This window comes from Pyrus communis, chromosome 14 (assembly GCF_041283825.1).
Source record: "Pyrus communis isolate YQ-2024b chromosome 14, ASM4128382v1, whole genome shotgun sequence".
Taxonomy (NCBI): Eukaryota; Viridiplantae; Streptophyta; class Magnoliopsida; order Rosales; family Rosaceae; genus Pyrus; species Pyrus communis.
The window spans coordinates 13124978-13137462 of NC_142578.1; the positions used below are offsets into that span (position 1 = coordinate 13124978).

At 39.7% G+C, this 12485-nt stretch overlaps 1 protein-coding gene across 1 annotated transcript; it reads left to right on the forward strand.

Annotated features, from left to right (window-relative positions):
- The first annotated feature begins 9259 nt into the window (after positions 1 to 9259).
- Positions 9260 to 11367, forward strand: LOC137712494 (uncharacterized). The gene is made up of 2 exons (XM_088684488.1): positions 9260 to 10788; positions 10914 to 11367. Exons 1-2 carry the CDS (start codon positions 9373 to 9375, stop codon positions 11175 to 11177), a joined length of 1680 nt encoding a protein of 559 aa, XP_088540614.1. The 5' UTR covers positions 9260 to 9372; the 3' UTR covers positions 11178 to 11367.
- The last annotated feature ends 1118 nt before the right edge of the window (positions 11368 to 12485 follow it).

A 12485-nucleotide genomic window follows, 5' to 3' on the forward strand; every position in this document is an offset into this window, starting at 1 on the left:
ACGGTCACTGTGAATCCGACCTTCAGACTCTTGCAGCTCATCAAGCTTCCTCTTCATGCCCGTCGAATAGTTGTTTGCAAGCACGTGCAAACTTCTATTCTCATACTTCAGCTGCTGGATCTCCTGCTTGAGACTTTCCACCTCTGCCATCAATGATTCCACCTGACGGGAGCGGGCAAGCAGGCGTTGGCCCATGTTGGACACAGAATTCGCACACTGAACACTAAGTGCGAGGGACTCTTGAACGGCCAACTCATCGGACCGTCCTGACAGCAGCCTACTATCTTTCGGAGTGAGGAGGTTCCTAGCTACTATTGTAGCTGTTGTGGCGTCCTGCATCACGGAGTCTTCACCTGTGAGAGGACCGTTAGAAGAAAAGAAAGAAGGGCGCCATACGTTACCTTGACGCGGTGCGCCCGTATCACTGCTAAGGCTCAATTCCAAGCTAAGGTTCGATGAGTTTGCCATTTTCTTTCAAAAGTGTTCAAAGAGAAGGGATGGAGTTAAATTTCAAAGGGCCGGAGTCGATTTTCAAGAATGGGAATTCTTCAGAGTGTGTGTGTTGGGGTGTTTGATAGCTCTATAAAAAGCCAAGGCGACGCGTCCCCCGATTCAAAGAGCCAGATTTTCCGGCGTAATTTAGGCGACGCTTTCTCGGCTTTTCAGAAACACGTGGAGGCCATCATCGTAACTACACCTCTTTAGCCGACAAGCGCAAAGTTCGGCGACGCTTTCTCTGCTTTTCAGAAAACGCGTGCAGCTTTGTCAAAAGGAGCCGCATCCGCACTACTACGTGTCGTTCAGAAAGCAAAGGGGCGTCGTTCAGAAATCGAAGAGGCGTCGTTCAGATATCGAAGAGACATTTGTCGACAAGGGTAAAAACACAGTACCACCACTTGATATTTTCTCTATATATGTCGACCTTCGTCTTTTATGGCAAGGCAAACCTGAAGAGAATGCCCAACTCTCCCTCACCTCTGAGGGCGCACTCCCAGCAAAGCCTTTCGAAATACTCAATTCTTTCTTCTTCCCCAAAGATGATACCAGATGCCTGGAGTACATATGACCCAGGAGGAAACAGCACAACAAATACATGTGCTGATTCATTCACCGCTTCTTCAAAAGCAAAGGTATCTCATATCATCAAGGTCAAAAGCAAAAGTATCTCATATCATGCTCTTTCCCTGTCTTTTTCTTTGTCCTTGTTCTTACTCGCATGGCAAAGTAAAAGAAGCAATCAGCCGGCACTTGGAGTCAGTCTTCCGATCTGGAGCCAACTGCCTGGGATCTATTCCTGATTGCTTACCTAGCGTTGCTCTCGAGTAGTCATCTTCAACGGTTGATACACTTCCGGAGAAGGGACCACTTCTGCAAAGGGGAGCGAGTAAGGCAAGTGAAAATGATACATTGAAGCATGTGGAGACAAACATAGGCTGAGTTATCCTCCAACCCTTTTCAATACGAATTGGAAAGATTGAACAAAGAAACAGATAAAAGGGATAAGCTCAGACCTTCGAGGGAGACCAAAAGAACCATCCTGCTGCCCAGTTCAAGAAGTAGCACAAAGGAAAATCAACGATGGGCAGAAACCAGTTCAAGAGTAAGCCTGTGGAATCACAAAGATCAAAAGCCTCAATGCAATTACCAAGGAGAAGATGGAATTTACACTCTATAACCAGATTTGCGTCCCTAAACTCTTCTCTTTGTTAATTACATTATGCCATGTTTAGTATGTTTAAGTGCTTTTTGTGTATTTACTTATGCTTTGTGTGAATCTATGCTTAAAACATTGAGGACAATGTTTGATTTAAGTGTGGGGGGGGGTAATTAAGTATATTTACGCAAATTCGTGGGATTTGATCACCCTTAACTTCAAATGTTGTTCCTTGCTGTTTTAAAAATGTTTTTAAACTGTTTTAGTGTGTTTTGACTTAAAAATTCAAAAATTCCATAAAAATTTGAAAAATTGTCTTGAAAAACCCAAAAAGAGTTGTTTTAAAGTTGTTTTTGTGTGTTTGTGTCGTAGGTCACCTTCCAACACAATGATAAGGATTTGGTTTCTAATTGCATGACTGTTAAAAAGAGTTATAAACATGGAGAAAAGTTTGATTTACTCTTGGTATATGCTTGGTTATGGTTATAATGTATGACTTCACATGCAATCATAAAAGAAAAAAATTAGTTATGTAACATGCTTGAAGGAAGGAACTCAAACAAACGCTACAACCCTGAGAGACTTGAGCCTATAACGTTCTTTGGAGAGTATAATCTGTGATTTCTTGTTTTCTAAAGTCGTTGCATGATCTCATTAGTCTTTGCTTGGTTACTACTTAGAATGCAATTGTATCATGATAGAACTAAATGCTAGAACTTATATCCGTTTCATTCAAAACATGACATTAAATTGCATAACATATATCAAGATGAAGTTGTGTAGTTGCCACCATAGCCAAATAGCCTTACTTCCCATATTTCGTATATATTGTAAGTCTTAACCCCGTTGAGCCTCGTTTAACCTATTTTCTTTGCTAACCACATCAACCCTTACCTAGCCTAGATTAGGACCATCCGTACCCTTGTTCTTAAATGATAGTGAGCATGACTTAAATGAATTCCTTTTGAGTACATTATGAAAGAAAATGAGTGTGGGGGAGAGAATGTTTTGTTCTTAAGCGTTTATGTATGTTTTGAGAGACAAAAGAAAAAAAAAAAAAAAAAAAAAAATTGTGAAAAACATATGTAAAAGAAAAACAGAAAAGAAAAGAAAGAAAGGAAAAAGAACTTGTTCCCCCTTGATCAAAAGTTGAGTTTTCATTCAAAAGTGAATTCTACGTTAATTCAAATGCTTTGCTCGCTATTTCTTTAAGAACCTTTGTTTTCCATATACCTTCTTTGTTAGCCAAACACCTTTAGCCCCGTTACACCCCTTTGACTTCTATCTTGATCGTTATGTGTTTAATAATGTGGAGTTTGGAATTGATATGAGCTTATGGAATCACTGGTTCTCATTCTAAGTAGTAGCATTCCATTCATGAGATCATATTCATGTCGTTATCGTAAATCCAGAAAATGCTTTCCTTGTTATAACATATGTGAGTGTTCGTCTACATGTTTACATCAATCTTCTCACATATAACTAGTGTAGGGTGTGTAGTCAGAAAATCTATGTGAAAATAGAGTGCATTCTAGTAAGGAATTGAGGGAATTCTCTAAGGCATGTTACTACATTCAAAACATGGTTTTAAATGCTTAATTGTGAACTAGTATGTGGTGACTATGAGTAAGAATGTACTTAAGTGTAAAGATGGCTAAAATCTGTGGGAATAATGATTTTTAACTTGTCATGTGCTTTGGAAATCCCTGAGACGTTTGTTGGAAGGTTTAGGTTGTGTTTTACTTGTTCGTTTTGTTTTGTTTCTGGTTTCTTTTGTTTTGTTTTGCTCGAGGACTAGCAAAAGATAAGTGTGGGGGTATTTGATAGGAGCATATTCATGCGACTTAAATGGCTTGTTCTCGTGCATTTACGTTATGTTTCTTTAGTTATTTTAGTACTTTAAGCTATTTTCGTGTGTTTGTAGGTCGAAAGGGCTAAAGGAGCAAAAAGATGCATTTTGGAGACTTTTGGAGCACTTTTGGGCCAAGGATGGAAAGCTTATGCTTGGAGCCAAAGTGTTGGACGAAATTGAAAACCTAATTGAAGACCAAAGTGTTGGAACCTTGTTCCCTTTAGTTTTAGGATATTTAAACCTTTCCTATATCCTTAGTCGTGCATAACATTCCAACATTCCACTCCTTCATTCACCACTTATCATATCATACACTTATCTTATCATCACCACATATCATATATTTATTACTTATCATATCATTCATTCATCTACATATCAATAACCACATATCATTCATTCATTACTTATCATATCATTCATTCATTACTTATCATATCATTCATTCATCTACATATCAATAACCACTTATCTTATCACTCAACATATCATTCACTTATCACTTATCTTATCATTCACTTACCACTCAACATATCACTCAACATATCATACACTTATCACTCATCACACTTCATCATTATACCACCATTCATTCTTTAAAACACATGCACCAAAACACCTTTGCCGTGGCCTTCACTCCCCCTTGCATTTTCAGCCATTCCACTTCATCATTACACCACCTTCTCCATCTTTAATCACATGCACCATCAATTCAACACATGCACTTGTTCCTCCATTAAATCAACCACATTCATCACCAAAGAACCCTTGTTGCCGTGAGTTCCCTACCTTTTCAGCATTTCATTTCATCATTTCACCAACAATTCAGCCACATTCCACATGCATAACCAACCTAGTGTCACTCCCATTCATTCCCTTTAATCATTTAGCCATTATCATACATTTATTCTCCCATAAACAACCCAACAATGCCGTGAGTTCCCACTCCCATTTCCAGCTTTCCATAACTTTTCCTAGTTGTTTTATTACATACATTCCCCCTTCATTATTCCAAACACATGCACCCATAATCATTCATCCCCTCCTAGCTGCAATATTCCCTCTTTTGTTCCCCCCATTTCACCTATAAATAAGCATCCAACACTCCTCAAAATTCATTCACTCTTCCATACACATTTTCAGTTACAAACACCAAGCAACAAACACATTCTTGCCGTGCATATCCCTTCATTTTCTGCATATTTTCTCTTCATTCTTCCATCTCCAACCACTCCCTACTCCATTCCACATACACCTAAAGCCCTTAAGCTCACCTTAGACCTTGTGCTACAACAACGAGGAAGAAAAGAGTGCTTAAACGTTCATACAATTCAAGTTTGAGTTGTTGGAATGTTTAGGTGTTTCTTTGATTTCAAAGTTTAAATTTAATTCTCTTTGTTTTGTACGTATGAGAAGGGAAGAGAAGAGTGCCTAAACGTTCATACAATTCACGTTTGAGTTGTTGGAATGTTTAGGTGTTTCTTTGATTTCAAAGTTATGAGGAACTAAACCCCCCTTTAGCTAGGGGGTGATTCAAAATACATGTTTATGCTTGCAATATGAATTGATTACTTTTGGTTGGAATTTCATAAGTTGTGGATTCAATTTGTTTAACCGTTTGAATGAATATGACGCTAGAATATAAGTGAGTTTCACCTAATAGTTACGAACTTATATTCACAAGTAGTGGAGGTTGCTTATAAACAATCGCGTTAAACGAATTCTTGGCATAAGTTTCATGCGTATTCCATAGTAACGAATGCCTCGTCAATGTTTATGATTTCCGTTGAACTTAATGATCTTTGTTGAATGTCTCTATCATGCGTATTCCATAGTTAGGGACTTTGATTAAGAATAATTTGGTTGTAATGCGTATTCCATTCAATCCAACGAATCTAGGGAAATCTGAAAGTTAATTTAAACGGACCTAATTAACTTGGAGCATTGAGTTTCATAATTTATCGAAAGACCAACCGAAAATCAATCTTGTATGCAAGTGTAACATGTGTGGAGAAAAACCCCTTAGCTATTCCATCATCCATATTTTTCATCACATTCATATTTACATTTTGCCTTTAATTATATTCTGTCCATTTAATTTAATATCGTCCAACCACAATTCCCCCCCCCCCTATTTTGTTAAGTCTTAATCATTCGTATTTGTTTTATTTTTGTATCTTTAAGCTTTTGGAGTCATAAACACTTGCAAATTCGTCTAAATCAAGTTCTAGCTTCTATTTGAGTCAATTTGATTGTTTTAGACAATTTGAGTTTTTCAAAGCCATTCTGAGTCATAGTAGTCTTGTTAAGAGTATTTTAATTTTGTTTTTATGTTTTTAAGTCAATTTAGAAGGTTTTAGCAAGCCCTCCTAATCCCCGGTCTAGAACGATCCCTCACTTATCCATTCTACTACAATTGTCAAACGAGGGTTTAATTTGAGTGTCAAGTAAATCTCGCATCAACTGGCACTTCCCTCCCCCCTCCCCCCGCGCGCTCGCCTTTCTCTCTCTCTCTCTCTCTTGCATCTTTCCCTTACTGCACGGGCCCAAACCCAACAGCTTCTATAGCGATATGGGCCTATGCCTAATGGCCCATCTCGAGCAGCCTAGGACCGGCACCCTAGCGCCTGAAGGAAAAAATTGATTTTACTAAGTTCATTTGATAAACATCTACACATCCAATTAACAATTGAAGGCGGAATCATGCTTGTATGTACTCAAAAACAAAAATTTGCCCATTAAAATTTAAAGCCTAGTAGTTGTGAATCAAGACTCAACTCAAATCAAAGAGAAAGCCGTTGAGATTTTTTATACCTTTGTTGAATCCTCTTTGCATAAGCAAAGGTTAATCACCCAAAAGAGAGGGCCTTCATTCCTTGCTTCTTGGCTCCGTAGATATCTTGGGATGAGGGTGGAAGAATGGATTCTCCAAGTTCCCAGGAAAGAGAACCTTTAAGTTTCCACACCAAGGAGAGAATTGAAGAAAATATGAGTGACTTGGGAAGGATTTGATGCTAGTTAAATCCTCCTTAAGGGCCGGCCTTCTAGAGAAGAGAGAGAGTTTTTTGTGTTTCTCTTTCTTCTCTTGAAAACCCTAATAAGGGAATGGGTTATAATTTCCTATCTAACCTGCAAGTTTTGAGCGTTAACAATTTTACGCTGTCTATGGGAATCACATACAATTTGGTTGTGCTTTCTACCCATCTAACTTAGACATTCTGCGATGAAGAAATAACACTTACCCGATTACCATGATGGACAATAAGGAAGAAAAGAAGACCACTGATTCGACTGAGCATGCGACGGTACTGCCCACCTCCTGTAGGGAGTCTACTGCACCAGATCCGAATGATGATGAGGGTCGAGAACGCCTTGAGCAAATGGAAGGATTAGAGACTATTATATAGTTAGAATAATGCTCGACCAGGACCGTTCAAATTGGTACTAAACTGATAGCAAAGTTCCGAGCGAATTGATAGAATATTTTAAGACCCATCGTAATGTATTTGATTGGTCTTACACAGACCTGCCGAGAATATATCTGAACGTCGTCTAACATAAATTCAGCCTCAACCCCACTACATACCCATTAGGCCGAAGTCGCACAATCATATGATGCTAAGTGTTATGAAGCCATGAAAGTGGAATTGGATAAACTACTCATCATCAAATTTATCAGAAATGTGAATTACCCTAGCAAATGTTGTGATGGTTAAGAAGGCAACAGTGGTCAGCAAACTGACCAAGTAGAATACACGTGACATGAGTAAAAGTGAGAAGGTTAAAATGAGAACTACTCTTTCTAATTATACAGGTGCACGTGACTAGGGATGGGCAACAGTTATGGCGGACAGGCAACTGCGGTCATTTACTCGTAACTATTTAAGCCCTTGCCTGCTTAACCGTTTACCCATTGGGTAATTGCATAAACTGATATACCTATACCCATAACTGTTTATAAACGGTTAGCCGTACCCATAACCGCATACTTTTTTTAACTGCAACCGCATACCCGTTTAATTAAACCACATACCCTTTTACTCATTACCCATTTTTAACCCCTTTTTTACCCGTTTACCATTTTCTTTTACTCGTTTATCTTTTTTTCAACAAGTTAAAAATTGAAAAAAAATTTTGTCATAATTTTCTTTGTTGACAATTCAACATTGTTATAGAAACATTTAAAATGCATATCAGTATTTCAATCTTTAAATCCTCATGACATTTCGAAAATTGAAATAATAGTTTACGTACAATGTTAAAACCAAACAGTAGCCTCAAGTTGTTCCTCTTGTTCATTCGATTTCGGGATTGCGCCCTAATCAAAAACACAACTGGGCGGCAGGGCTGGTGTATATCACTTAAAAATCAAATTATATTTCGTCACAGTGCAAAGTTCTGACCTATGGTACATTAGCATCTCTCTCAGTTACGATCACTTAAAAATCATATGCTGAAAAGGAAATAGAATGCTACAATTTCAAGGGTAATTCAATATAAAAAAAATTGATTAGAAAGAACAAGTTTGTATCAGAATCCTAGTGCCAAGTAGATGTTTGTCATAATCCTAGCGCCAAAGAGAGACTTTTTTATTTATTATTATTATTTTTTTTAATAAACGGTTAAACGGGTACCCGTTTGTAACGGCGAATAATACCATAATCGCCATTTATATTTAACCGTTTATTTGTTTAAATGGTTACCTATAACAGTAACCGTAAATTTTAAATAAATAGATAACTGCAGTTATCTATACCCGTATATATTTTACCTTCCCTACATGTGACGATGGCAAATGGTAATTTTCCTATTTAGGGATGACATAATGAAGTTCCAACCAGACGTCAACTCAATCATTTATCAAGTTGGGTTGGGTTGAATTGGGTTGATGCTTAACACAATTTTTAGCCCGAATTTGCTCATCCACAGTTTACGCATCCCACTCCAATGTAATAGCTACATTTATTTTTGGTAGGGGTTGTTCGAATCGGATCTCGAACCCAAAAGCATAAAACGAATCACGAACAGATCACTTTCGACACAAGATTTTGAAAATCGAAAACGAACCAAAATTTAGGTGTTCCAAAAAGAGTTTCGGTATTTTGGTACAGTTCGGGATTGGGCTTTTAGATAACAATATGATGCACTTCATTCGATTCTTTAATTCATCCAAGCATATCACAGACAAAGCAAATGAGGTTAAAATCAGTGCGGCGACGGATAAATATACCTTCTCATTCTCCAATTTGAGAACCTTGTGACCTCTGCCACACTTTTGACCAACCGATCTGAGCTCTGCTACTGTGTTCTATTAACGTTTATTCCAATAGCTCCGAATCACAGTTCCCTGCATAGGACACAAAAATGCAGGCTTTAATTAACGTTTATTAAAGCCAACTAGTAGTGCACTTATTTTTCCCGATTCTTAGAACCAAAATGGAGTCCAATTGCATTTCTCTTGGCCAAAAAGTTATCGACTCAAAGCAACCGACCAAGAGCCAAGATCAACCCCAATTTGCCACCTGGTAGGAAACGTGGAATGCAACTAGAACAAAACAGTAAGGAGTAAGGACCCCCTAATCCATCCTAAATCCACCGACATTGCCATTCATCACTCTGCATGCAAATCGACGTGTCAAACTCTCGTCCCACAATACCATGCACGTAGCAGCTACCACCGCACCCGAACTCCACGTGTCACACTCCCAGAACTTCACTGATTATATATACGACCACCTCTTGCCTTCCGGAGTACCAAAATAAACAGAAAAGAGGAGAGAAATCAAAAACTCGAAAACCATTCCAAGTGTTTGCTTGAAAAAAAAAATATCGTGTCTAATTTCGAAGTGCATTTTGTGCGTTTTCAATGGCGTCGTCCAAGCAAATGGAGGAGGAGACAGCTGCCAAAGCAGCAGCGAGGCTCGCTGCCCATGAACCGACAGACGTTAACAGAGGTGTTGTTAAGGAAGATACGGTCAGGGTGGAGACTACTTATGTGACTGATGACCTGGGGAGGCCAATAGAGTTTGCGCAGCGCGATGAGAAGCCCGGTGTGCTCGGGTCAATGAGGAAGGCGGTGACAGGGACTTTGGAGCATGCCAAGGAAGCTGTGGTGGGGAAACACCACGAAGAAAGTCAGTTTCAAGAGAAGGGCAGGGAGTATACCACCCAGAAGGGGAAAGGGACCACTGATGCAGCCGGGGGGAAGATAAACAAGTATACTGGAGCCGCTGCAGATAAGGCAAAACAAACGGCGGAGAAGGCAAAGGAGAAGAAGGAAGCGGCTAAGGGGAAGGTGGGTGAGTATGCGGATTACACAGCTCCAAAGGCGAAGGAAACTAAGGACACTGCTGCTCAGAAGGCGAACGAGGCGGCTCAAAAAGCAAAGGAGACCAAAGACACAGCTGCTCAGAAGGCAAAGGAGGCGAAGGATACAACAATGGGGAAAGCGGGCGAGTATACAGACTATGCTGCTGAGAAGGCAAGAGAGAATAAGGGCACCGCCGCTCAGAAGGCGAAGGAGGCGAAGGATACAACAATGGGGAAAGCAGGCGAGTATACAAACTATGCTGCTGCGAAGGCGAGAGAGACCAAGGACACCGCGGCTCAGAAGGCGAAAGAAGCAGCGAACAAATCAATGGAGACAGCCTCTGAGTACAAAGACTATGCCGCTCAGAAGGCAAAGGGTGCTAAAGACACAACAGTGGGGAAAGCGAGCGAGTACACTAACTATGCAGCCGAGAAAGCAAAGGAGGTACAGGACACAACTGTAGCTGGCGAGTACACCAACTACGGCACCGAGAAGGCAAGGGAGGCCAAGGACACAACATTGAACAAGGTGAAAGAGGCGAAGGACACAACGATGAACAAAGCCGGCGAGTATACCAACTATGCCACCGAGAAGGCCAAGGAGGCCAAGGATACAACGGTGAACAAAGCTGGTGAATATACCAACTATGCTGCTGAGAAAGCCAAGGAGGCCAAGGACACTACAATCAACAAAGCTGGTGAATATACCAACTATGCGGCTGAGAAAGCCAAAGAGGCTAAGGATGCGACGGTGGAGACGGCTAAGGAAACCAAGGACTATACGGCAGAGAAGGCAAAAGAAGGGAAGGATACTACCGTGAGTAAGTTGGGTCAGCTCAAGGACACCGCTGCTGGCACCGCTCAGAAGGCCGTGGAGTATTTGTCCGGCAAGAAAGAGGACACCAAGCAGAAGGCCGTCGAGACTGCCGGGAAAACAAAATACATGACTTATGAGACTGCAGAGAAAACCAAGGTATAATTACTACTGATCAAAATTACTAATTAAGAATTAGTAATCTTGATTAACACAGGTACGCTTATATAAAGAAACGACATTGGATTTATCGTTTTAGTAATGATCTAATTTGTGTTTTCTAGGAGAAATTGAGTGAGACTGAGGAGAAAGCGAGGAGAAAGATGGAGGAGTTGAACAAGGATGAAGATGCTAACAGGGCACGTGAGGCATGTGAGCAAGGGACTACGGGGAGAAGGACAATTCCCGTTGTGGAGAGGGTGGAGGTTGACGTTGCGGAGACGAGGCCTGGTGACGTGAGTCGTTTGGACGAGGAGGGGAAAGCGCGAGTGGAAGTCCACATCGACGACGAGGGCAAAGTGCGCGTGGAGCGCCCTGGCAAAATGTGATCGCTTCCAGTGTGCGTAGCGGGGACCGGACTCCTTTGTAATGATTCGTACTTATAGTTTTTCTGTCGTATTTTGGGTATGCTGTCTTTTGGCTACATAAATTGGCTTCGTCCTCTGTATAATGTAGAACATGGTAAAAAAAAAAAAAAAAAAAAAGAAAAAAAAAAAAGACATCTTGGTCGTGGTTGAACTTTTTATGGGCTGATCATAACTGGAGCCGAATTTTTTCACCTGTCAACGAACCCATCAGCCTGAGAACAGCATTCAACGAATCCATCATCTTGTAAATTCGTAATGCAAGAGAGGAATTAATTGCCCATGACGATAGAAGTGAAGTTAATTATGTGATTTTGAGAGTGATTGGTTAGACATTGGCCATGTTTAAAATGTTTACGTAGTCCACATTTTATATAGCCACGTGATTACTTGGGTGAATTAACAGCGATTTGCACAAGTATCTTATGTAGTGGGCATTATCCAAATGAAGTCGAAGTTAATCTGCCTCATGAGTGTGTCATGTTATTTTGATGGCCTGCAACATTATTCACCTAAAATTGCTCATATCTTTGCTAATTATTATTTGAAGATAATGTTGCTAATCGTTCTGAATAGTTTTATGAATTTTGAGAAGAGTTGCATTATTCACCTAAGAGTTGCTAATTAATTCAACGCAGAAGAGACATGCCGCATGGTTCCCTTGGCTAAAACAGATTCTCTCTTCATGTGCAACCAAATTAGAATGGTTTATTACCCTAGTTTAGACTAGTTTAATCACTTGTATATAAAAAAGGCAAAAAAAAAAAATCAATCCAATTGTGTTCTAAATGATATTCATCAAAATTACTGGGAGAATTTAAACTTTGATGCAAAGAGCGAAGCGCATTCTTCCAGCTAACTTAACTAAGCTCAAGTGTGCACAATGTGATTCCGACAAAATAAATAAATAAATAATGTGCACATTGTGTTTGCTAGTTTTTGCCTTTGTTTATTTTTCCTTTTCTTTGTATTAGAACACGTGAAGTATTGCTTGAATAACTTACACTTAGAAAAATCTCTCCTTGATAGAATTAGAAAATCACTTGAATAAGAAAACAATATTGTTTGTATTATACTTCGCTAACCTTGAAACTACCGAGCACCTGTCAACTTTATATTTTCGAAGACTTACTAAAGAATTCATGGTGAGGTACCTATATATGCTGAAACACATGAGTTCCTCTTCAATCAAGAGACCAATAATCACAATATGACACGTGTCGACACCATAATAAAGCTCGTAGAGTCCTCCATTGACCGCGGACAAAAACA

Coding starts and splice junctions, on each gene's coding strand:
- LOC137712494 (XM_088684488.1), top strand. CDS start 9,373: ATGGCGTCGTCCAAGCAAATGGAGGAGGAGACAGCTGCCAAAGCAGCA. Junction 10,789..10,913: donor AGACTGCAGAGAAAACCAAG/GTATAATTACTA, acceptor TGTGTTTTCTAG/GAGAAATTGAGTGAGACTGA.